Raw genomic sequence first — 24,571 nt, 5'->3', positions numbered from 1 at the left:
AACGACACTCCTCCAGATTGATGTGATAGCCACGCATTATTTGGTATGAAAAGGGGTATCAGAGCGTTGCCCAGCTGTCTTTATCTTGAAAATTGTTTGCGTCGAGTCTTGTGAGGTGGTCTTGGTGGCCTCTCGGAGGTATTTCGTTGGCCGCGGTGGTTGTTCGTGGGGTCCTCCCAAGGCAAGTCCTAATGGCCGAGAAGTTGCACGTGAACGCGCGTCACCTTCACGACGCGTACAACCGTGACTGGGGATTTCTACCACTGCCACCATTGTTGTTCACGTAGATATCAAGAGTGTCTGCCAGGCCCAACTCAGGGTAGTCACGGTGTCTGTTGCTCTACCGCGATCTGTCGTCCGAACATGTATGTGTGTGTCATTCTATAACCTGCATATTCTAACCTTGCCGCAGGATACGCACCAAATCCATCTCGCTTGAGCATGACAAGGAAAACATACACCCAGCAAAAGCTGGTAGACTCAGTGTCAATTCGCCTGCAGCCATCGACCGTCTCATAAAGCCTTTCAAATGTCCCGGTTCAGCCAATTCCCGCAAGTCCAAAGGCGAGCCAGCCAGAAAGAGAAGGAAGGTCAATTATGCCGAAGTGGACGGCGGGGCTGAAGACACAAGTGGTGGTTTTACGCTCGATGAAGAATCTGTGACTCTCAAAGACCGGTTTCCAATCTTCAAGGTCAAGGATAAAGAAACGACGTTTCGGGCTCGATTCTCCATCCCTTTGATCAACAAGAATGCTTTCGATCCGTCACGACCAGCGCCTAGTCTGGGAATGCGCCGAGGTCATGGTTTCGTCAATAAGCCTCTACATGACCCCAGTGGAGAATTCGCAATCGTCCTCTATGACCCAACTATAGACGAGAAGCCTGAGGAGAAGCCTACGGACAAACAAGTGGAGGAAAAGCCGAAGCTTGACACCCCTCTCATGCACAAAAGCCTGGCCGAAATACTGGGTATCAAGAAACAAGTAGAAGGCGAGAGACCCAAAGTACCGGTGGTCATTGATCCCAGGCTGGCTAAAGTACTGCGACCCCATCAGGTAGAAGGAGTCAAATTTTTATACAGGTGTACCACAGGTCTTGTGGATGAGAAGGCCAAGGGTTGCATTATGGCGGATGAAATGGGCTTGGGAAAGACTCTACAATGCATCACCCTCATGTGGACATTACTCAAGCAATCTCCGGAGGCCGGCAAATCCACGATTCAGAAATGTGTCATTGCATGCCCCGCCAGTTTGGTGAAAAACTGGGCAAATGAACTTGTTAAATGGCTCGGTGAGGGCGCTATCAACCCCTTTGCCATTGACGGAAAGGCGACGAAGGAAGAGCTCACGATGCAATTGAAACAATGGGCAATGGCCACCGGCCGAGGCATTGCGAGACCCGTCCTGATCGTGTCCTATGAATCCCTCAGGTTGAATATCGAGGAGCTCAAAGACGTTAAGATTGGGTTGATGCTATGTGATGAAGGACACCGCTTGAAGAACTCCGAAAGCGAGACATATATGGCATTGACCGGGTTGAATGTTGACCGACGGGTCATTCTGTCAGGGACACCTATCCAGAACGATCTCACTGAGTATTATGCCTTGCTGGATTTCGCAAATCCGGGTTACCTGGGGACCAAGGCCGACTTCCGGAAGAAATTTGAACTGCCTATTCTCCGCGGTCGCGATGCTGCCGGATCAGACGCGGACAAGCAAAAGGGTGAAGAAGCCAATGCCGAGCTGGGGTCGCTAGTCAAGAAATTCATCATCCGAAGGACGAACGACATCCTGTCCAAATACTTGCCTGTCAAGTATGAACATGTGGTGTTCTGCAACCTTGCCCCATTCCAGAAAGATCTTTATAACCACTTCATTCAAAGCCCTGACATCAAGAGTCTATTAAGAGGCAAAGGCAGCCAGCCATTGAAAGCAATCGGCATTCTCAAGAAGCTGTGCAATCATCCCGATCTTTTGGACCTGGAGAAAGACCTTCCAGGGAGCGAGAAGTACTGGCCTGATGACTATGTTCCCAAAGAGGCTCGTGGTCGCGACCGTGATGTCAAATCATGGCACTCTGGCAAATTTTCGGTTCTAGAGCGTATGCTTGCTCGGATCCGTCAAGACACGAACGACAAGATTGTGCTCATTAGCAACTACACTCAGACTTTGGATGTCTTTGAGAAGCTATGCCGTGCGCGCAATTACGGATGTCTTCGACTCGACGGCACCATGAATGTCAACAAACGACAGAAGCTCGTGGACAAGTTCAACGATCCCAACGGGGAAGAATTCGTCTTCTTATTGAGCAGCAAGGCCGGTGGCTGTGGTATCAACTTGATCGGTGCCAATCGTCTTGTTCTGTTTGACCCGGATTGGAATCCGGCAGCTGACCAGCAGGCTCTTGCTCGTGTGTGGCGCGATGGCCAGAAAAAGGACTGCTTCGTGTACAGGTTCATGGGGACAGGTACAATCGAAGAGAAGATTTTCCAGCGCCAATCACATAAGCAGGCCCTTTCGTCGACAGTGGTAGATTCGGCGGAAGATGTCGAGCGGCATTTTACTCTCGATTCCTTGCGAGAGCTGTTCCAGTTCAAACCGGATACCACCAGTGACACCCATGACACATTCAAATGTAAACGGTGCAAACCAGACGGCACACAACAAATCAAGGCGCCAGCCATGCTTTACGGTGACACAAGCTCTTGGAATCATTTCGTCAACTCTGGAGAGAAGGGCCCTCTCGGCAAGATTCAAGACCTCTTGCTTCGACAAGAGGCGTCGGAAGAGGCAGTGAGTGCGGTGTTCCAGTATATCAGCCACTAAGCATGGTTTGCCAAGTTGCTACAGGCAGCATTGCGAGGGTTGAGTGGGATTGGTCGAATATTGGGTGATTGTACTTGGTAGTTACTGTAGGTGGCATTATTCCCTTGCGTGCCTTGTAACCATTTGTAAGGAGGGACGGCGGTAGGTCACAAATAGCGGATGCAGCTCGCGTGAGCAAGGATGAAGGATGGGCACGCAGGTGAATAGACTGGAGGGCAACCCTGGCGAATGAAAGCAAGTACGAATCCCTGCAATGACCGTTTCAGCCAGTGACCCAATCGAGTGGTTGTGGTGGCTGCAGCAGAAAAAAAAAGGGAAAGTGAGTGACTGACGGTGACGGTGACAGCGACGCCAAAAACTTTCGTTTGGACCCCACGAACTCGACCTGCATCTGGACCTGCACCAAACGACGCGTCTCTTCTCATCAACCACCCTATTTCCCAAGTCCTCACTCCGGTTCTCACAATGCCCATCTAACCATCTCTACACTATTAATGTCTGAGCAGACTGTCTGACACCCTCTTGGGACCAGAGTCTGTCGCCGTTGCACCGGAAATTGGCCTTTCCACCTCCACAAACCTTGTTGCCACTTTGGGCGTATAACGCACATCCGATGATGGTGTTGAAGACCCGCGTCACTCAATCCACAGAACGCCATGGATCCCGCAGTTCAACGGCTGCTTACTGACAAGCTCTACGATAAAAGGAAGCAGGGCGCCCTCGAGTATGACTCCACCACAAATTCGAGATATTCGTGACTGTTGCTGATTCCCACAAGGCTCGAGCGTTTCATCCGAGAGGCTAGTGCCGCCAAAGAATATGACAAGATCCGGAAGACGATTGATCAGTTGTGTCACGACTATGCCTATGCTGTGCACCTTCCACATGCCCGTAATGGAGGACTCATTGGTCTAGCGGCTGCTTCGATCGCCTTGGGCTCTGTATGCCTATCCCGTCATTATATGTGGCGCCCCTATGCTGATAACTACTGTCTCTAGGATGAGGTCGCCCGTTATCTGTCTGATATTGTTCCACCTGTTCTAGCATGCTTTACCGATCAAGACGCCCGTGTACGCTATTATGCCTGCGAGGCCATGTACAACATTGCCAAAGTGGCCAAGGGAGAGATACTGGTCTTCTTCAACGACATATTTGATGCATTATGCAAGGCATGAATGGACTTCCCTCGGCTGTCGTTGCTGCTAACTTTGTACCAAACAGCTTGCAGCCGACTCAGAGCTTTCAGTGAAGAACGGCGCGGAGCTCCTCGACCGTCTAATCAAGGACATTGTTTCCGAGTCCGCGGCCTCGTACGTTTCAGTCCTCAATTTCAATGAGGACGGCGAACAACTCGATCCAGACAAGGAAAGCGCCGACCTCCCCACAACCTTCTCCCTTGCAAAGTTCATTCCCCTTCTCGAAGAGCGCATTCACGTCATCAACCCATTTACGCGCACCTTTCTGGTTTCATGGCTGACCCTTCTCGACACCATTCCCGATTTGGAACTTGTACACTACTTACCAGCTTTTCTTGGAGGCCTCTTCAAATTCCTCGGAGATCCGAATCGGGACGTGTATGTGGCGACGCAAGGGTTGCTTGAGCGCTTCCTTGGCGAGATCAAGAAAATCGCAAAGATCAAGCGCGGGATTGCCGAAAGTCGCCGCACTCGAGCTGGCAATCGTAGACCTGGGTCTGATGCGGGCAGCACTACGGCTCGCGGTAGTCAGTCGAATGAGAATGCCATCGAAGATTCCGAGTCTGGGACCGCTCAAGATGAACTGAACGAACTCGGGGAGCACGACGGTGATTGGATACCTGGACAAGATGTACAGGTGGATTACGCACAAATCCTCGACATCTTGCTAAAGTTTGTCGATGTCTCGTCCAGTAAAGAGACCGCGCCACAACTACGACTTGAAGGGTTGTCCAAACAAAAAGAAGAAGAGATCGGCATCGTCGCTCTGCGATGGATTGACAGCTTCTTCGAGATCAGCCCGGAAGAAATTCTGCAATTCGTGCCTCGCCTGCTATCTCGTGTTCTCCCAGCACTTTCGGCGCAGTCGGAACAAGTCAGAACAACCGCCAGTAAGGTCAACAGGTCCTTGATGGATTACATCGTCACCTTTCAAGATGAGGTATCAAACGATGACCAGGGTGCGCTCACATCCGGTACCCTGGTGAGTGTGACGACACGGGACGGCGAAGGTTCTGAGAAAAGACAATCAGGGGGGACAACCAAGAGTGTACCTTCGCAGGCGGATAGCAAAAACGAGACTCCTCCGGAGGCGTCTTCCGAGATAGAGCAGTCGCCTCCAGAGGTCACGCCCCGGTCTACCGCAGCGCCGTCACCGCAACCCATGGCTGACCTCGACTATGCGGCAGCAGTGAACGCGTTGACGCTACAGTTCCTCAACGAACACGAAGAGACACGAGTGGCGGCATTGAGCTGGCTGATTATGCTTCACAGAAAAGCGCCGAAGAAGGTCCTTGCCTTCAATGACGGGACGTTTCCTGCCCTGCTCAAGACGCTTTCCGATCCGGCAGAAGCTGTCGTGACACGCGATTTGCAGCTTCTTTCACAGATCTCCAAGAACAGCGAAGACGGATACTTCACATCCTTCATGGTGGCGTTGCTCCAGCTCTTCTCCACCGACCGTAAGCTGCTGGAGATCCGAGGCAACTTGATTATTCGTCAATTGTGTATCAACCTCCAACCCGAGCGCATCTATAGGACATTGGCCGACTGCATCGAACAGGGTGAAGATATCGAGTTTGCGAGTATCATGATCCAGAATCTCAACAACAACCTCATCACGGCGCCTGAATTAGCCGAGCTGAGGAAAAGGCTTCGAAACCCGGACAGCAAGGAGGGGCAGATGTTCTTTGTGGCTCTGTTTCGCGCTTGGTGTCACAATGCTGTGGCTACGTTTTCGCTGTGCCTCCTGGCCCAAGCATATGAGCAAGCTTACAATCTACTCCAGATTTTTGCTGACTTGGAAATGACGGTCAATATGCTCATCCAGATCGACAAGTTGGTGCAGTTACTAGAAAGTCCTGTCTTTACATGTAAGTTCTGAGCCCTTTTTTCCTCCTGCTTTGGTTGCGAATGCTGAGAATTCACAGATCTACGACTCCAACTCCTCGAGCCCGATCGCTATCCCTACCTTTATAAATGTCTCTACGGTCTTCTCATGTTGCTCCCTCAATCCTCTGCCTTTGGTGCCTTGAAAAACCGCCTCAACAGTGTCTCGGCCATAGGGTTGTTGCATACACCGGCCTCGATGCCTACTTCAGCCAGACCATCGTACGTTGAGTCCATTTCTTTTCCCTTTAATCTTGTCCAACCAGCGCTTTTTTGTGTTAATCGTATTATCTAACATGACTGTGTGGCCCTTTAGTGTGGGCTCGGGAATTTCTTCGACTTCTCTGCCTGCTACAACCGGCAGCGCTCTAAACAGCACTGTCAGCTCTCGTCTCTCACGAACGCGTGATGCTACAGCCGCTGTCGGTATCAACGAGATTAAATGGCCCGAACTGCTTGACAAGTTCAAACAGACCCAGGAACGCGCGAGGCGTCGGAACGAGAGACTTCTGAGGGGGGAACTTGATGCAGAAACGCCTATTTCTGCAATACAGAGCGCGGCTGATGATGCCGGCCGCTCAAGTCGTGCGAGTTTACGAGATGGTGGTATCGGTGGAGTAACCGACGGCGATGCATTTCGAAGCGGACATAAACTACACGGTGGACGACCTTTGAGTGGTATTGGCGCAACTGGCACCGGATCAGGGCTGGTCAAGCCAGGAACTGGGCTGGCAATAACAGGTGTCGGGGGCCCTGGTGCTAGGACGGTGGGCGCTGGAGACGATCGAGTTGGTCCGCATAAACGAGGCCATAGTCTGGCAGGGGGTTTTGGGAAATTTGCGAGCGGGATTGCCAGGGCTGGGGGGAGTAAAGACAGGGAGAAGAAGAAGTAGGGACATTTGTGAGGAGAAGTCTCTCGAGTCTGACTGATGAGGAGACTTGGACCTCACAGGACGGACAGATGGGATTAGCAGTAGGGGCCGTATAATAGGAGGAATTACATGTATCAACCAAAGGACCCTGTTGTTGTCTGGGCAAATTGTATTGGCGGCTCGAACCTGTGTTTCTGTTCTCTTTTGACTTGACTGGTGAAAATGGAATGTATACATGAGGCCAGCCGGATGGCGTTTACCATGTCCATCTACATCTATATTTGATTGATTCGAGGGCAAGCAATCGCGGATGGATGGGGGAGTGTGATAATCATCAGCCTTTTGTACCCTTGGAGCCTCCTCCTCGTGGGCCTCGTGGCCTCGTGGCCTCGTGGGCTTTTATTTCCCGGCATCCGGAACTTTCCAAGTGACGGCGGAAGGGCGGACACTTGGGAAAAGGCGGAGGAAGGATCAATGAGGATATGGATGCATGCATGCATGCATGAACGGGATGACGACGAGATGACGAAGCGATCATCGTGGACCCCACATATATGTATGTATGTATGTACTCCCTTGACTCTGTAGTAAACACCAAGGACACGTTCACGGCATAGAAAAGTACGTAGGTACGTAGGTACGTAGGTACGTAGGTATGCGTGTATGTACTCGGTACATATGATGTATATATAGGTCAGATCAGGACATGATCAGCAGTATGGTATGTAGATCAGCCGGGTGCCGCATTGCTGTGGAACATGTGGATTGAAATGGGATACTCGGTACAAAGTATGTAGGGTACCAAGTAGGGACCGAGGACAGGCGTGGACCTATTGTGTGTAGGTACTGTTGGTAGGTAGGTACTCATGTAGGTAGGTAGGTAGGTAGGTAGTGTATCTTCTTTCTTTCTCCCCTTTCTAATCTCTATGTCGTAGTGCAAGTGAGTGCGCATCAGCTATGCTATCCATACACCGCTACTTACTGACTGCCTTGCCTGAAAGACCAGACCACCGCCAAAGCATTGGCCGATCAACCACCACTCCTAACAGAACGGCGGACAACCACCCCTCGCACGGTTCTCAATCGCAGATCTGAAATCCGACTCTTCAAAGCCTCAAGCCTTACCGTCTCACGCATCTAGCCTCGAGCCTCTTCCACCAAATCACTCACTCGTTCTTCCTCTCTTCCCCCCCTCCTCCCCTTGTCCCATTCGTAACCCTGCTTGCTCGCTCATCCAAAATGTCGACGTTCCGAAATCACATACTTCCATTGAAAGACAAAAGAGAAGCGCAAAAAAAAAGGCAGCGAGTGCATCGACACGCAAAACTCAGAAAAAAGGCCTCACCAGACACAAAAAACGCCGGTGCTATGCTTTAAAAAACCCCAAAAGACAATAAGAGGATATTCACACGAAAGCAATCTCCCTCAAAAAAGTCCGGCATAGGCAGGCCACCAGAAAAACGGCTGACCAGCCCGTCATCACTTTGTCTTGTTCATTCATCTCCGTTGCTCGGGTGGCACCCACAGCACCGTCCTCCTCTTGTTACTTGTAGAGGTGTTGTTGGAATTGCCAGTCGAGTTGGTCGACATGGTCGGGCTCCGCGAGTCGGCGGCGCCTGTGTAGAAGTATTCGCCGTCCTGATATACCGCGCCCGTCGTGAATGTCGTCCGGTTCTTGCGACGCGCGTACTTCTGTTCGAGACGGTAAAGCTCCAGTTCTGTTACGAGGTCAGTTGAGCATATTTCCCAAGTAGGATGCATTGGGGGAGTGGTTGGAGAAGTAGCATCAAGGGAGAACGGGGCACCCTTACTTGCTTGAAGTTTGTCGAAGAGACCCATTTTGTGTATGTGAACAGCCTTTCCAAACTTCTAAGAGAGTGATGCGAGTCCCTTTCGCAGGTAGGATGGTGTTTTTAAATAGCAGTGTTGAGCCTTCGTGTAAGCTGATCTACGGTGGCGGGCCTGGTCCTTTGGATAGACGTTGCCTCCTCTTCCAGGCTTTTGGAGTGGCCTGGTTCTTCAGAGGTCAGAAATCCTCGCAGACGGTTTGCCGTTTGATATGACGATAAAGGAGGGTTCCTTGCTCGCTCGGAAGCTCGCGCCTTGATGTCCCACGCCCTTTCTTATCTTTGGTTCGGATACTTCGGTTCGGGGGGGGGGGGGTTGAGGGAAAGGTCTTTCTGTGGAGGAGCAAAGATGGCGAACAGCGGGCCCCGGGCGGTCGGATGGTGTCTTGTGAACAGCCGCGCTGTGCAAAAAAACGAATGGCTGACCTTTGGGTCGAATGAGCAGCTTTCTTCCGGGCTTTTCGGACTCGGTTTTCTCAGGCGAAGTGCGGCGCACAAAAAAGGGTCGAAGTATTAGAAGTAGTAGGCAGTAGGCGAGCGGGATATCGTGATGCGCCAGATGTTTCCCCGGGAAGTTCAGAGTTTCTTGTGGGTTGACAGGGGCCCTAATGCAAGCTCTTGGGATTTCTGAAACGAGCGGAGTGTTGCAAGCATGCAGTAGGATCAAAGGTTATTCGAGGGTTCGCACGAACGAGCGAATGCGTTTGCGAGTACCGAGGAGTGGGCAGAACAAGAAAAAGAAGCAAAAAAGCAAAATATGCGTCTAGGGAAGGAGGTGTTGAGGTTGGTATGTATGTACAAGTAGCTCAGGTCAAGGTCTGTGGGATGGATGAACCGTTTCTGCCACCAAGCGATTGACCCAAGTTATCAGGCATGGAGTCCCCCCCGAGCATTCTACGAGGACAAGGACTTGTACCTACAGTACCTAGTGATACTCTCATAGTCTCGCCGCAAATTGACTTGGAAGTGGATAATGGGATCAAGGGGAGTTGGGCAGTGTGGCATCGTGGCAAGTGCAATTTCTCGGGCTGCGAGACTTCCAAGCTCAGTGGCTTTTAGTCAGACGTTAGGGCTGCTTGGCCCCGTTGGACCTGCTCTCGATGGTGGCACCGGTGCCACCTTAACGGGCTAATGACCCTTAGCGAGCCCGACTAGGGAGGCCATCGTTAGGTACCACGGTGCCTAGCGTCGATGCGGGTGATTTTTGTCAGGTACCAGTACCAAGTATCTTCGGAATACCTCGTACTCCTTACAAAGTGGCAAGTAATTCTATACGAGTAGCGGTTGAATCCCACAAGTTCTAGCCCAAACGACGCCCATGTGGTGCAGCAAGGATCACCTACTACTTGTAGCACGTGTAATCGAAGTATTGAAACGAGATGCGAGAGTCCTGCTTGTCTATCCTGAGATGGGAATCCAATCTACCTGTGTAACTGCGCTCTGTACTCGGTGTTTCCCCCACGAGCTTCCCACGCCCGCGTTGGCCTATTTGCCTGTCCATGCCTGTCTTATCCAACAGAGACATCCAACACCATCGAGAGATCGGCACTCGGGGGCTTCTCGCTAGACTCCATGCAGTGGTGGCCGTTCTCAAGGAGTGGACCTGATGCCACAGTCTGGACGCCACGTGCGAAAATGAAATTCGTTGAACCCCTGTCCTGGTCTCTGCACTTGTCTCTGCCCAGTGCTGTCCATCATCTCGCTCCCCTGGCAACCTGGCTGATGGTGAGCCTTTGACGAAATGGGCGCCTTTCTCGATAGTCTCGATAGTTCCTCCACCTTTGTCTGGAGATCATCACATCTCGCCTAGTGTTCTCGAAGCAAGGCTAACCACGATTTCTCTCCTTCCAAAAGGCGTCGCATCCTTGCCTAGCACGCCCTAACCATGCGAGAACACAAAGGCTTTTTTTCTGCTCACACACGCGTAAATTTCCAAAGAAACACGTCTAGGCCCCGCGTCTGGCCTGGCGGAGGGACCGACAGACGCATCCCCTTTTCAACTCGATAGCTTCAAGGTGAGCAAGGTCAAGGCTTGTTGAAATCAAGATTGAGTCTCCTTTTCGTCACTCTGTCGCTTCTCCTCCAGGGATCGTTCAAGCGTCATGTCTTGTCCAATTGACACTTCCTGAGCTGCCCAGAGGTCAGCGTAAAGGCCTTCACGCGCCAAAAGCTCGGCGTGGGTGCCTTGTTCGACGACTTTGCCTTCGTTCAGGACGAAGATGATGTCGCAATCAAAAATGGTGCGAAGCCGATGTGCGACAAAGACGCTGGTCCGACCCTTCTCCTTCAGGATACTATTGATGTTCTGTAAGAGCGTCTGCTCGGTATAAGTATCCAGCGCCGACGTCGCTTCGTCGAAGAACAGGAGAGGAGGATCTTTCAGAATCAGTCGAGCAACAGCAAGCCGCTGCTTTTCACCACCGGAAATCATCATGCCTCGTTCGCCAACCATAGTATTCCATCCAGCTGGCAGCCGCTCAATGAGATCGAAAATGTGAGCTCGCTTCGCGGCACTCTTGACTTCTTCCAAGGATGCTTCGACGTTGCCATACCGGATATTGTGTTCGATTGTATTGTTGAACAGTGGTGTATCTTGGGGGACAACACCGATACTCCGCCGCAAGCTATCAAGGCTCACATCTTTGATATTCTGTCCGTCGACCAGGATCTGACCAGAGTCGGCATCGTAGAACCGGAACAGAAGTCGAAGAATGGTCGATTTCCCACAGCCACTGGGTCCGACTATGGCAACCTTCTTGCCCGCAGGTATCGTCATGCTCAGATTGCGGAGGATGAGCCGATCGGCATGGTAGCCAAAGGTAACGTTTTCAAACTTGATCTCGCCGCCCTTCGTCAATGCCAGCGGTCTCGGATTCGCAACCTCTTTGACCGTCACATTCACTTTTTGCAAGTTGAACAAAGTCTCCATATCGAGGAGAGATTGTCGAAGTTCTCGGTAGACCGAACCCAAGAAGTTCAGGGGGACTGACAACTGGAAAACGAGTTGGTTGACCATGACCAAGTCTCCGACCGTCAATGAACCACTCGCCACCCCGTTCGCCGCCATATACATCATGGCTGCGAGGGCGCTGGAGAAGATCATATTCTGCCCAGTGTTCAAGAATGCCAACGATGTGGTGACCTTAATTGACGCGTCCTCGTACTTTTTCAAGGCGGCGTCATATCTGTTGACCTCGAACTTCTCATTGTTGAAGTATTTGACCGCCTCGTAGTTGATGAGCGTGTCGACCGCCACCGTAGCACCCTGATTGTCAGCTGCGTTGGCCTGCTTGCGGAATTTGGTTCTCCACGACGTCGTAGTGATAGTAAAGGCCGAATATGCGACCATTGTAGCTGCCGTGATCGCAGCGAACTGCGCCCCATACTGATATGTCAAGATGCCACAGACCAAGGAAATCTCCAGCACCGTTGGGAAAATATGGAATAACATGGACGTCAGCAAAAAGCTGATTCCTTTGGTACCACGATCCAACGCCCTTGTTAATCCACCGGTCTGTCTTGATAGATGAAAATTCAGGTCCAGCCGTAATAGATGCTGGAAGACGTTGCGCGCCACATTGCGGATGGCCTTCTGTGCAACGCTGGCAAAGACCGCATTCCGCACCTCCTGAAACAACGTTGCGCCTATACGAGTCGCGCCATATGCCACTATCATCGATCCCGCCACCGTCCAGGCAGTGCCTCCAACAGCCAGGAAATCAATGTTCATAGAATCCACAATGTTTTTGAAGTAAAAGGGCACATTGACGTTGAGGATCTTGGCCCCAACCAAAAGGCCTAATGCTGTACCAACTCGCAGCTTGGTTGGCCAGTCACCCTTGGGCCACAGATACTGGACCATTTCCCTCATGATGGCCAGGTCAACTTTTCGTTGCTCTTTGTTCGAGACGACCTTTTCCGAAAGGAGAGATCCTTTCTTGGAGGGCTCTGGTTCGGCTTTGAGGGTTTCATTCTTTTGTATAGACTCTGGTTTGGTGACCTCGGAGCTGTCGGCTCTGCTGGGCGGTGCCTCCGCAAGCTTGGTCGCGTGCACAGCTTTCTTCGAGTCATCTTGTCGCCTTGTGAACGCCGAGCGTGAGAATGCACAGACACAAGACGGCGCATAACTCCGACTCCTGGGTGACTGTTTTACTGCAAAGGGCCCAAGAGCACTGTAGAGCTTGCGCTTCCCACAGGGGAGGAGTGGACGTGATAGCATGATGGGATCCGGGGTTGGTGTCCCTCACAGCAGGTATCGAGCTGTCAACACCACTCTCCCTCCTCCCCTAGTCGAAATGGTCGCTAGTACCTTTTCGATTATCCCAAAAAAGAGTCAAGAATTATAAATGGACTGAAAAATCGAGGATAATGACATGATTGTCGAGGTAAAGACGCAATCACCGAAGCCGATGGTCGGAGAATGTGCTTGGGTCGTTAAGCCGAGACTGCGCTTGAGGCTTGAGTAATCTGCCGGATTGATACGGTGGAACTTTTGATTATGATATGTAAAGCCTCATTTAGCGCCAGCCTTGTTCGTTGACCAGCCAAAGCACCATAACACATACGCAGCAATCTATTTATGATTGTTTTGCTCCAAAGTCCACAGAATTTCACACAAGGTGCACTGAACAAAGTCCCATCAAATACAAAAACTACTCTTCCTGACTCCGCACCAGATCAGCCATGGGCGGAGCATCCACGGCAGCCGTAGAGGCTCTCCGCAATATCGTCTCGTCGTCGTCCCGTGGCCTGGGTGAGAAGTAGAACTGGATGACCCCAATTATGGCCACAATGGCACAGCTCCACCATGCCCCTGCTGAACCAAGGCTGCTGTAGAAAATCCCGACAAGCGGTGGTCCCACCGTTCTCGCGGCGGAACAAGCTGACATGGCCAGTCCATTCACTTTGCCCAGCACCAGCGGCGACGGGGTGGCGTTCTTCAAAAGTATCAAAAAGGTCGGAAATGAGACGACGCCCGTGAAGCTCTGGAATGCCAGCACAGCATAGATGCCCGCACCAGGTTTCGGCAGAAGAGAGACGAACGGCACAACGGTGTGGATGAACGGGCTAAGAAGCGTCACTGACAAAACTGACTTCCAGACGCCCAATTTCGCCACAAAGAAGGGGAACACAACGGCCTGAAAAAATAGTGACATGACGCTGCTAACTGCGAGGTATGTCCCGACTTCGTGCAGACTCATCCCAAGGCCCCCTTTCAGGTCAAGCTCTCGAGGAGGTCGTTGTGGATCGTCGAGGAGGTAAATAGGGAGGACGGACCCGAAAGCCATCGAGTGGTACGACATCACCACGAGAGCAACGGTCCACATGACGACGGGTTTAGTAAAAGCCCTGATTTTCTCCGGCCGGACAGTTTGTTCGTCATCCCCATCTTCGATGGCAGCCTCGACTTGTGGTGGGATTTTTACCAGTGACGTGAATGAGGCGATGGAGGCCACAGATGGCCGTCGAAGGTCGAAGGCCGGATCGATGGCGACGGGCATGGATTCCGCCACGTAACCGAGCCCACCAGTCCCTGTTGAAATTGCACTGAGCGCCGATTGCCTTCTCTGCCTCGGCCACAAGGGCGTCGTCTCATCCACCGAATCGGCATTGTGGACCGTAACGAGTGTGCCTGGTGCTCGCGACACTGGGTTCGTCTCCTTGAGGAAGATCCATCCCTGAATGATGGCGATGACAATGATAGCCACAGAAACCAGGTTCGGTAAGAGATAAGGATACTCGCCAAAAACCCCGTCGGGAGAGAAGAGTTGAGGATAGAATCGGGCAGGTTGCGCTGTAAATCCTCCCAGAGCGGACCCAGCGATCGATCCTAAACTCCACACAAAAGGTTGAACGGCGTAGGCGGTTGCTGAAGTCAAAAGTCAGCTTCGAAGGAATGCACGTTCATTCAGACCCACGCTCGTGCTCTGGTCTCTTGACCATCTCCGCCACCATGGTCTGCATCACGGCCACGTTTCCGTTCAAGAGCCCGCCGACTACTCTCGCCAGGAGAGCTACCCAGTAGTTCTTTGCAAACCCAAATAGCAGACTGGACAACGCCACTCCCGCAAGTCCCAGGAGAACAATCGGCTTTCTCCCATAGCGATCAGAGATATGTCCCCAGATCATAGCCGTCGAGGCTTCGGCCAAAGCAAAGGCCGAGATTAAAAGGCCGGCGTAAAACGAGGCATTCTCTTCGCCCTTAATGTCGACAACCATCACAAAGGTGTAGGCTGTGATGGAGCAGAATGCGATGGGTTCGGCGAGACGACATAGTGCTGTTTTACGCTGTTAACGGTGATTCTGAGGATGACTTGGAGGGAGACGAGGACATATGCGCACCAAGGACCGTAAGCTGCTGGTATGGATATGCATCGTCGTCTCGCACAGAACTATTAGTCTGCTGTCGCTGATCCGGCATTTCCTTCTCTCCTTCTCTCCCTCGCTCAGCCGCTCCGGGAAGACCAAATAAAATGTTTTCCCAATGACAATGTCGACGGTCGACGACAGTCAAAGAAAAATCAAAAACCTGCAGCAAGGAGAGAAGGGCAAGAGCCGGAGTTTCAGGATTAAGAAAGAAAACAAACCTCTAGCGGAAAGAAAAAGTGTCCCTTAACTTTCGGGCATGCAACCCTCTCGCGTGTGAGCGGGCATCAGGTGGCAGTGATCGGCGACCCTCCATTCTAATATCAACGGTAAAGAACCCTCGACCGTTGAATGCATGAGTTGAAAAGGCGAGGGGAGGGGAACGATCCCTGGAGGCACATCCCAGCTACTAGCCCAGCCAGACTAGGTACCCGGGCAGCCCTGCTAGGCAGGGGAGATCCCTAATAAGTACCACAGGATCGACGCCGGTCCAGCAGATCTTTGGGCTACTTCACCTCCAGTATGAGAGTCAAAGGCGAAGCTGCCGCGCCGCTCTGTCCACTGAGCCAGTGGTTGTGCCCCCAGAGTCCTTTTTAGGCTGATCTTCGGTTGAATACGTACACGAAGCAGCAGACTAAGTCCAGAGTGTGGATCGGCTGCTCTGCGGAGTGTCGGAACCGCACTTTACTTGTCCAACCACAGCGAGGGCACCAGTAGGAAACCAGGAGGAACGGGGAATACTGTGAAGTCGGCGTTGAGGCGCGGGATGCCAAAGGAGGAAGCCGGGACGAGGCTCCAAATGGGCAACTTACCCCGTACTCTTGGTCTGAGAGAAGCAAACAACAGGCGTCGAAATGCTTTCGAGTAGGTAGATAGATTGTCTGTTCGCGCCAGTCAGCTTCGGTATGCCTCACCGCCAAAATGTAAGATATAGTGGAGCTGCGATGAATACAATGACTGCGACCAAGACTGTCATGGCTCTGACCAGTCGGATTGCTCACCGCTGATCAATCTCGATATGGTGATTTTGATGGGTTTGGGAAAAGTTTGGGGGAAAGTTGTGAGGAGAACTAAAACGTGGTAAAGAGCTTGATACTGAACAATGCGACAAAAAGTCTCTCAGTGTCCAGGGAATTTGCACACTAAGATGACCTCCCATCTGAAGGGAAGAGTTCACGAGAAAGGATGTTCAGTATAGGAAAGGTTTGCGGGATCATTTTGAGACCGACAGGAGGAGAATTAGTGTTCTCTATGTACAAGCTGAAGCGTTGACAGCCATCGAATGTGCCAAATTGGCGTAGATTGAACGAGGAACATGGACAGGTTCACTTGGTTGCCCGGTACAAGACTAATTAGGGTAAATCAGGCCAGGACCAAAGAGGGTCTTGTTTGCGACTTCGTTTGCATTTGCAAAGGGCCCGGTCGAGTTGACTACCGCCGCAATTGTAAGGCCGTTCAATGAGTTCTGGCTGAAAGGGAAATTGGCTGAGAAGGTGGTAACCCCGTTGCTCGTAGACGGGTTGGTGATCGTTTCAACGATTGGCAGGTTCTGTTGGTTGATGTACACCAGGCTGAGACCTTGAACCGAATCTCTCGAGATGCTGAAGGTGAGTTCCTGGTCGACAGCTTGGATGTCCTTGGTCAAGAGGTTCAATGTCCCGAAAATCGGCACGTCAATGGTGTTGTCGTTGGGACAGGTGCCAGGCACAATGAAGTTCTGCTGAAGCGACGAGTACGCAAACTCACGGGTTGACTGAGTCAGGAACGGGAGTTCTGAAGGGACCAGATCATTGAACAGTGTGCGGTAGATGCCTTGCTGTGCTCCTTCTTGGCCAACCACAGAAACGACGCCCCTAATCACACCCGAGTCTCCATTTTGCCCAAGGCGGACTGCAACATCTTGAAGAGTGCTAATCACCACGGCAGTGAAGTTTGCGGCAATTTGGATGGCGCTTGTGAGGTCAGTCGCAGGAGATTTGAAGACACACGGCTGAATCTGGGAGACGTTAAAGTGTTGTAGAACGTTGCCGGCATTGATGGCATGCCACTGCTCCTGGCCTTGGATGATTGTCAGCTTGTCAATAAGATCTTGCTTCAATGATGAATCGTGGATCTCAAAGCCGGGGACGTTGTTGGTAATGTTGAGCAGCAGTTGGGTGAAGTAATAGACTTCAAAAGTCTCCTGGATCTGGATGACCTTGAAACTTCTTAGATCGTCTGGAGCCAAAGATGGTGGTGGTGGTGCGTTCGATATAGAACCATGAGCTTGGTCCGTTAGCTGTTGAAAAGCTGGGGTGCCCTTTCCTATGTTCGGGAATCCATTCGAGAGAGGAAACACGACCGGGGCGTTTGGTCCATTTGCTCCGACTGGGAACTGAATGCTACCGGAAGACTGTGGTGCTGAAGCAGAAGTATCGAGAGGAGCAGCTTGGGTGGGCAAGACGAAAGCCATATACCCCAAGGCTGAACCAAGGATTTGTCGAATGCAACGCATGTTGGTCGTTGGTCGTTATTCAGGTGCTTTGTGATAGTAGAGCAGAAGGTCTGGAGATGCTACCAAAAGAAAGATGCGTGTTGTGCCAGGCGAGCCTTTTAAAGCATAATTACCCTGTGTGAGGAGCTCCAGTGCCGTATTGGTACACAGAACAGTTCGTGCAAGAATAGATCACAGGAAGCTGTCTTAGGTTCTGAGTCGGTGGTGCATAACGCCCGAAGATTGAACACCAGGACGATGGGCTTGTCTCGGAGAGTAGGCGCTCAGAACTCTAACTTCGCTCATGATTGCTGGAATCACAGGTTCGAGCCTTTGACCTACATGTGGCTAAGTGGCGAAGCATATAGCAAGAACAAAGATGAGCATGTTTTCTCTCGGGATGTCCCGTCACGAACGCCGCTCTCGTTGCGTCGTCGACTATTCCTGACCCACGGAAGACAACGGCGTTGTTCCGGCGATATGGATCAACCAGCCAGGTGTAGGTTCCCATGTGTCTGGGACATCAATGGCATAGAGTAGTTGCACCTGCGAGTAGACCAACCAAATCTGCAATTCAGAGGGTCAAGTTGCATTGCTGAGAATAGCATCCCGGGACATCGTGTCAGGGAGCACTCACGACCACAGAGCCGCAATATGCTGCAAGGGTCACCTGCTTTGGAACGCCATATCATAATTCCCAAATAGTCATTTTCTGGGGTATGGTGATCCCGATCCAAGGTTTCCAATCCTTACCAAAGTTCGGGGTCGCTAAGTCACATATGGCGTAATCACATCTAGAGGAAGCCACTAGAAAGCACAGCCACGAAGGCCCGGAAGTGCGGAAGTAAGGACTTTGGCCGATCGAACAAGATTCGAATGCATTTTGCCCAAATCAGTAAGATACCTGGTAAGGAGTGTGGGAAGGTCAAAGGAAGCATTGGAGGCAGTAGTAAGCAAAGAACTCTGCCAAGACAGTCAGCCTCGTTTCTTCCCTAGCGTGGGCTTGGCATATTTGGTCTAATTGTCACCGAGCTTGTCATGACCAGCTTCTACGGGCATCTTGAAAACTTGAAAGCGCACCTTCGAAAGCCACTACAGTCCAATAAGGCGGTCCCCGAGGCCCTGTTGTTGGAATCCAACAATCTCCAACGTACCTGGCGCCAGGATGCCCCAAATTGCGGCTCAGAGCCTACGTGCCCTGAGCAAGTTTCCCCGGAAATGGGCGTATCCGGCGCATTTGGTCGCTGGACGGAGAGTTGGCGGATACAAGTACATTTCGCTGCAAGCAACGCCTGCAACAGACACTAGCAGAATCAATGTGGCGAGCAGGTCGTTGTCCGCTGCGACACCGGGTCAGAGAAACACCTTGTCCGAAGAAAACATCCACTAACATATTATTAGACGCCTCATTCGAAGTCGTTGGAAGTCCGTACTCGCTCCTTTCCGTTACCCTCTCCCCCTCTCAAGAGTTGTATACTCGTCGGGGAACACTAGTGGCTTTTGCCGGAGATCCTAATGGAACAATCTCGACCTTGCGAATCCTCAATCCCGTCCGCCGTGCCCTGGTCGGGATACCTTTCTTGTATCAAAAGATCACCTCGACATCCCCCGCCAATGCTCTGATTGCAACGAGGTCGCCAATGACCACCTTCGCCATTCTGCAGCTGGATGGTACGATGGATTGGAAGCTGGCGCAGAGAAAAGCGCTGCTGGCGTGGACTGGCAGCACGCTCTCCGTCAAGCCGAGTATAAACACGAGGTTTTCTCTCGCATACTGGGGAAGCTCCAACGTCACTGGGAGGGGACTGCTAGCGCTTGCAGGACAGGGCCAAGTTTATTCGGTTGAACTTGCAGAAGGAGAGACATACATTGTTCATCCCTCGAACATACTCGCTTACAGCTCATCATCACCATCTCCGGCACCTCTACCCTTCCGATTCAAGTCATCAAGTGCTCGGTTCCAAATCCCTCTCCAGCTCGGGAATTTCTTTCCCTCCTCGAAATTTGTCGCCACTCTGAAAACCAGCAGCACGTACAAATTCTTTGCGAATTTGCTTTACCGAGTTCGAACATGGAGCCGAAGAACCCTTTGGGGAGACCGCCTGTTTCTACAGTTTAGTGGCCCAACAACTATTCTGATCCAAAGCCGAGCTGCGAGGGTCAATGATGTCCTCACGACACAGGAAGTGAACGAGATTGCGGACACCCCTGCAGGCGCTGTTGAGGAGGCTATCTCCAATGTCCACTCAACAGACCCCGAACTGTCCAAGTCAGGTTCTGCTGTGCCTGTGTTCCCAGCGCCATCGTCGCCGAGACTATCAGTGGCGAGTGTCGGCCACGATGGCAAGGTTACTTTTGGTAGCGCTCAGAAATCCGATGAGAAACAGCCATAGAGCGGAACAAAGTCTGTCGAGGACACCATGTATAATACCATCCCATGATACCAATCCTGAGGCTCTTCCTTGTGTGCTCAATACCCCTTCTAGTGGTCCTTCGAATACCGTATCCAGAGACTCTTGGGGATCTATGTTTCGAACAATCTGAAATCCTTGCCCTTTGGTGAATCTCCAGCCCAGATGCCCATGAGAATATTTCCGACCCCGTCTGTTCTGGAGGCCTCGAACCATCTATCTGGACATGAACGAACCTCCACGATTCAAATTCAACGAAGCACCAAAGCTGTCCAGCACTGGCGATCAGCTGGTCAGCCGATCATACCTGGTTCGTGTGGATGTATATTCTATCGAGTCTGTCCGACGACAATCCAGAGGGACAAGGCACAAGACACAAGGGACGGAAGCTGTGGAATCTGATATCCAACCTAAGGCTGTCCTACCTGGGTACCCCATCCTCTCGTCTCCTGTTCTTTCCTTGCCTATCCTCAGATCTGGTATCGATTAGTTCTTGCGATTTTATCAAAAGGTAGTGAGTGAGGTTGCCTCGTTCAATTTGACGTTTGATATGCTACGATGATCTCCCTCGTTTTCCGTGTTCAGTGTTCAGTGTCCAGAATACCCCTCCAGAAGCCTTCATTGTGTTGTCGAGAAGTGAAAATGACGCTCAGCTGCATTCTCACGGGTCATGATATGCATGCATGCCTCAGCAAAGAAAGAGAAAGATGTCAAAGTGATGGTGGTGTTGGATGCCCTGCAGGCCCTTATCTTCTTCATGCTCGCCAACGACTGAAGCTCATTCGTTTCCTCTCCCATGATCCATCTTCCCCATACCTCGTCTGGCCCAGGGTATTGGTTCTCAACCCATGCACGTAATCTCAGCACTCCTAACGGGTTGGGACGACGAGTCCAACCCCCATTGTCATACTGTCACATTTTCGAGTTTCCCACTTGTCATAACACCGAGCACCAAGCACCGAATATCTCTGCAGCATCACTTCACTGCCATTTGTTTCACCCGTCTTGCACAAAACGTGTTGGGAACAACACAGTTGAACTAATCAACCACTGGTCGGCAGACTGTCCAGGGCTTCCCTCCCAGGCAAGCCTCGCACCGCTGCCCGCCAACAGCTACTAATCCGCCCAATGCGCAATGACATGATCGACGAGCTGGCTCTTCCAGTCCGGCATGGACAGCTCCCCCGCGAGGACCCACGACTTCAAGATGGCGAGGACTGCGTCGTCGGACTGCGAAAAGTCCACCCGGCCGGTGTAGATGTAGGCCAGGAAGTGGCCGATCATGTCCCTGCTGTCGTGTGGAAACTCCAGCTCCTCAGTTCCTGGCTTGTTCTCCCCCTCCTCCTCCTTCTGCAGAGGCGGCCGCGGCGGTCCGGACTCGAGCTGTCTGGCGAAGAAGGGGCATTTGGCCACGAGGATGTGTCTGTGGACGAAAAACTTCTCCTCGCCCGCCATGAGTGTCACCAGCGGGGAGTCGATGAACCTGTAAACTCAGTCGGTCAGCACCGCGCCCGGTCGGTCAGTCATTTGGGTTTCCCTGATCGGCCAGGTAGAGGGAATCGGGTCGGACCATAACTAACCCTCTCCCAAGAATAGTGCTATTGGGCTCTGGACTCTGCTCGTGAGATTCATTCGTGCGTGACATGAGGACCGATGGAGAGACAACAAGAGGGAGGGTACGTGGGAGGAGAAGTGAGGCGAGGCGAGGGAGTCCGGTCTAATCTCAGTTGCAGCAAAATTTCCCCTTGTTAGGAATGGGCACCGCTTCAAGAGCTTGGAAGGATGAGAGAGATGGAAACAAGTGAAGATCAGGGAAGGCTTGGAAGATACCAGGGTCAGTATATCACCAAAAGGTGTAATTCTTGTTTGGGAATGAAATTGTGACGGAAGAGAGATCGGGTCATTGCCTGCGCCTCTTTTCACGGTGTATATCTGTCGCAAACAAGTCCGTCTAACTTCATTACTGCACTGCACATACCCGGCAGAGACAGTGGTATGGGTTCTGGTTATGTTACTGCCGTGGTTCATGCGAAACTGCGATGCTGCATTGTCTTGTTGTCCTCATAAACCCTAGACATCCATGGTGAATCCGTGTTATTGTTGGTTACTCGTCGTTCACTTCACACCAAGAGCAGAAGCAACACTTGCTGTTGCGGTTAGAGACGTGGAGGAGGCATACTTTGTGCTGTATCAGGTGTGTTGAGGTTCAAATTCACTTGTCCATCACAGTCAGGCGCCTTTTAATACCACGGCAAAACATATCATCAACCATTGTCCCAAGCCTGGGCTTGCATTCCGTGGTAGGACCTTCCCGCTCAACCTGTGCTATCCTCTGCATCCACGGTCTATGAATATGAATCCTGCTTGTGCATTTGATTGCTAGAGCTCCACCTTGTCAATCCGTACCTTTGGGTTTGTATTTCATCTTCCTCGTTGGATATATCTGGCCCGATCATTCATATACATTCTCCTCAGTCTCACCAAGCATCCTCATGGTCGAGAAACTTTTCGGAAAGTTTGCTGTTACAGTCCACGGAGACTTGGCCACTTTCTCACGGAATTTCTGAGGATGTAACGGGACAAATTTTCCTTCATTGCGGACAAAGTAAGGGTCGATCCGATTGGAAGGTCGGTTGAAGTGTCCGTTGAGCGGGAATATAGAGACGAGGAAAGCTGACAGGGGAAAGTCGTGCCTCGAGAACACCTGACTGACTTCTTCTGCCACATTCCCGTTCGCAAAGTACTCATCCGCAAAATCTCTCAACTCCCACACAAAGGAGTCCATGACGAATCTGAAAAGCGCACTTCCATGGCGCACACTCTCCAACACCCAAGAAAGATCGTCGAAGCGGAAACGAAATGGCTCACGCCAGAGCCCTGCGAGATCTTCGATGAGCTGATCCTGCCACTGGGGAACGCCGTATTTGTCTCCCAGTATCCAGCATTTCATGATCATGAGATGGTTGTCATGCGAGTGATGCTTGACTGCGCGTTGATAAATCCAGACCGCAAATTCACCGAAGATTTTGGGGCTATCTTCTGGCAAGGAAATTTCGTTTGTCTGCGACTCGGACATACCAGAAGCCAACATTTTGTTGAAGAACACGGAGTCTGCAGTCAATCTGTCCTTGTGGATTCTGAACGTTGTCTTCTCCTTGCCGACTGATATCGTGATGATAGGGGAGGTGGTAAAGCTGTGCTTGAGTTAGGACTGTCAAAAAGGATTTGCGAGCTGCAACTGACTTTTGTATTTCACCTCCGCCCAAAGTCACTGTCGAGGAAGCCTGGCCTTGAGTAGAGAGTGCGTCTGAGTCGTGTGTCTCCATGATGGCGGAAGAGGAAGCCTGGCCCTGAATAGAGGGAGAGTCTGTGTCGTCCATATCCATGACAGCGGCACAGCCAAGACTGGAATATTGTAGGCGAAACTGGGTTGAGAGTGGGATAAGAAGAAGAAGAAAGAAGAAGGAGGAGGAGGAGGAGGATGATATGAATCTAGTACTCAAGGAGGTGGAAAACTTGAGGAAGCCACGACCCAGGTACCTCGTAAAATAGTCAAGAGCGGCATTCTTCACCGCGCGCTTCACTCAATGTATTCACTGTCGATTCAACATTCACTGCCTCATCAATCGTCGCAGCTCATCCCAATTCAACCACCCTCAACCCACTCACATCGTTTGTAAAACAGATTGGCAGCGAGCAAGGGAGTGACCTGCGGAGAGGATTCAGCTATATTGCAAGTGCTGCATGTACATATGGTGTATATATATGTATTCTCTCTCTTTCCCTTCCTCCCTCTCTCTTGTGAACTCGGTACTCGATACTTTCAACACTTCAAAGAAAGGAAATGTTGAAGTGCAAGGACTTTAACCAAACACAATAGACAAGGGGGGTGGTGAGCTAGTCCTAAACAAGACTAGTCTGCAATATACTCCATCGTGCATTGTGTGGTGGTGCCTACGGGAGGTCTGTCTGGGAATTGGGAGTCTGTCACAGTGGAATGAATGGGGGAATGACATCCCGCTTTCTAGAGAGGAAATCCAGCTATCAACGAGTAGACAAGCACAGTTGCCGTGGTGTTCTTGTCCGTCATAGTCCGATATGTGATGCATGTCATTGGGTTCGCTCCCTGACATGTCACCGAGCCCCTTCCGTAAACATCAGTACTCGTTTTAGCCATATTCAACCGGATTATTTGAGTCCCTAGGTCCCAGGTCCATGCTATTCAGCTTCTTCTCACTTCAGCGGACTTCGAAGCTTGCGCACGGTCCTGGTTACGAAGCTGGTTCATAATCCGACCTCTTTTCAACATATTGACTTTTTCTTTGGTCTTTACTACACACAAGTCTGGCCTTCGACATGAACGTGGTAATAGCACCAACCAAAGTCTTTTGGATCTGTTCCTCCTACTTTCAGATTGTTTGTAGTCCAGAACAACTTGAGGCCGATCTCGGGATTGGCTAGCAAGTCCTTGAGCGCCCTCGCATAACTGTAGGCACTCGCAGACTCCACTTCGTCCTCGTCACAAGCATATCTGTACATCGAGGACGAATGTACCAGGCCATAGGATAGATAATCGCAAACAAGTTGTCGGAGAGCGGTCACATGGGCGCTATTCTCGACCAGCCATAACAAGGTGCGAGGGTAAACTAGATCCCATGCCCAAAAGCTTTGAAGCTGATCAGAAAGAGCATTCT

The 24,571-nt window shown here is 51.4% G+C and overlaps 8 protein-coding genes across 8 annotated transcripts; 3 read left to right on the top strand and 5 right to left on the bottom strand.

Annotated features, from left to right (window-relative positions):
• Nucleotides 1-191: 191 nt before the first annotated feature.
• AYO20_04958 (hypothetical protein) lies at nt 192-2,825 on the top strand (the record flags this gene model as incomplete). Its single annotated transcript, XM_022643252.1, has 2 exons — nt 192-283; nt 413-2,825. 2 exons carry the CDS (start codon nt 192-194, stop codon nt 2,823-2,825), a joined length of 2,505 nt encoding a protein of 834 aa, XP_022500820.1.
• A 656-nt stretch (nt 2,826-3,481) lies between these two features.
• On the top strand, nt 3,482-6,801 carry AYO20_04957 (hypothetical protein; the record flags this gene model as incomplete). Its single annotated transcript, XM_022643251.1, has 6 exons — nt 3,482-3,549; nt 3,604-3,766; nt 3,824-3,958; nt 4,047-5,892; nt 5,950-6,130; nt 6,225-6,801. The coding sequence occupies 6 exons, from the start codon at nt 3,482-3,484 to the stop codon at nt 6,799-6,801; spliced, it is 2,970 nt and encodes a 989-aa protein (XP_022500819.1).
• Nucleotides 6,802-10,668: 3,867 nt separating this feature from the next.
• On the bottom strand, nt 10,669-12,846 carry AYO20_04956 (iron-sulfur clusters transporter atm1, mitochondrial; the record flags this gene model as incomplete). The annotated part of the gene is made up of 1 exon (XM_022643250.1): nt 10,669-12,846. One exon carries the CDS (start codon nt 12,844-12,846, stop codon nt 10,669-10,671), a length of 2,178 nt encoding a protein of 725 aa, XP_022500818.1.
• Nucleotides 12,847-13,279: 433 nt separating this feature from the next.
• AYO20_04955 (hypothetical protein) lies at nt 13,280-15,048 on the bottom strand (the record flags this gene model as incomplete). The annotated part of the gene is made up of 3 exons (XM_022643249.1): nt 13,280-14,496; nt 14,546-14,905; nt 14,970-15,048. 3 exons carry the CDS (start codon nt 15,046-15,048, stop codon nt 13,280-13,282), a joined length of 1,656 nt encoding a protein of 551 aa, XP_022500817.1.
• A 1,293-nt stretch (nt 15,049-16,341) lies between these two features.
• AYO20_04954 (hypothetical protein) lies at nt 16,342-17,487 on the bottom strand (the record flags this gene model as incomplete). Its single annotated transcript, XM_022643248.1, has 1 exon — nt 16,342-17,487. The coding sequence occupies one exon, from the start codon at nt 17,485-17,487 to the stop codon at nt 16,342-16,344; it is 1,146 nt and encodes a 381-aa protein (XP_022500816.1).
• Nucleotides 17,488-18,631: 1,144 nt separating this feature from the next.
• AYO20_04953 (hypothetical protein) lies at nt 18,632-19,859 on the top strand (the record flags this gene model as incomplete). The annotated part of the gene is made up of 2 exons (XM_022643247.1): nt 18,632-18,818; nt 18,868-19,859. The coding sequence occupies 2 exons, from the start codon at nt 18,632-18,634 to the stop codon at nt 19,857-19,859; spliced, it is 1,179 nt and encodes a 392-aa protein (XP_022500815.1).
• Nucleotides 19,860-20,993: 1,134 nt separating this feature from the next.
• On the bottom strand, nt 20,994-21,522 carry AYO20_04952 (hypothetical protein; the record flags this gene model as incomplete). Its single annotated transcript, XM_022643246.1, has 2 exons — nt 20,994-21,360; nt 21,458-21,522. The coding sequence occupies 2 exons, from the start codon at nt 21,520-21,522 to the stop codon at nt 20,994-20,996; spliced, it is 432 nt and encodes a 143-aa protein (XP_022500814.1).
• Nucleotides 21,523-22,329: 807 nt separating this feature from the next.
• Nucleotides 22,330-23,263, bottom strand: AYO20_04951 (hypothetical protein; the record flags this gene model as incomplete). Its single annotated transcript, XM_022643245.1, has 2 exons — nt 22,330-23,071; nt 23,121-23,263. The coding sequence occupies 2 exons, from the start codon at nt 23,261-23,263 to the stop codon at nt 22,330-22,332; spliced, it is 885 nt and encodes a 294-aa protein (XP_022500813.1).
• Nucleotides 23,264-24,571: the final 1,308 nt, after the last annotated feature.

The sequence above is a fragment of the Fonsecaea nubica genome (genome assembly GCF_001646965.1).
Source record: "Fonsecaea nubica strain CBS 269.64 chromosome Unknown Scaff27, whole genome shotgun sequence".
Classification (NCBI taxonomy): domain Eukaryota; kingdom Fungi; phylum Ascomycota; class Eurotiomycetes; order Chaetothyriales; family Herpotrichiellaceae; genus Fonsecaea; species Fonsecaea nubica.
The sequence above is the reverse complement of the archived record's forward strand: the minus strand, read 5'-3'. Positions and strand labels throughout refer to the sequence as shown.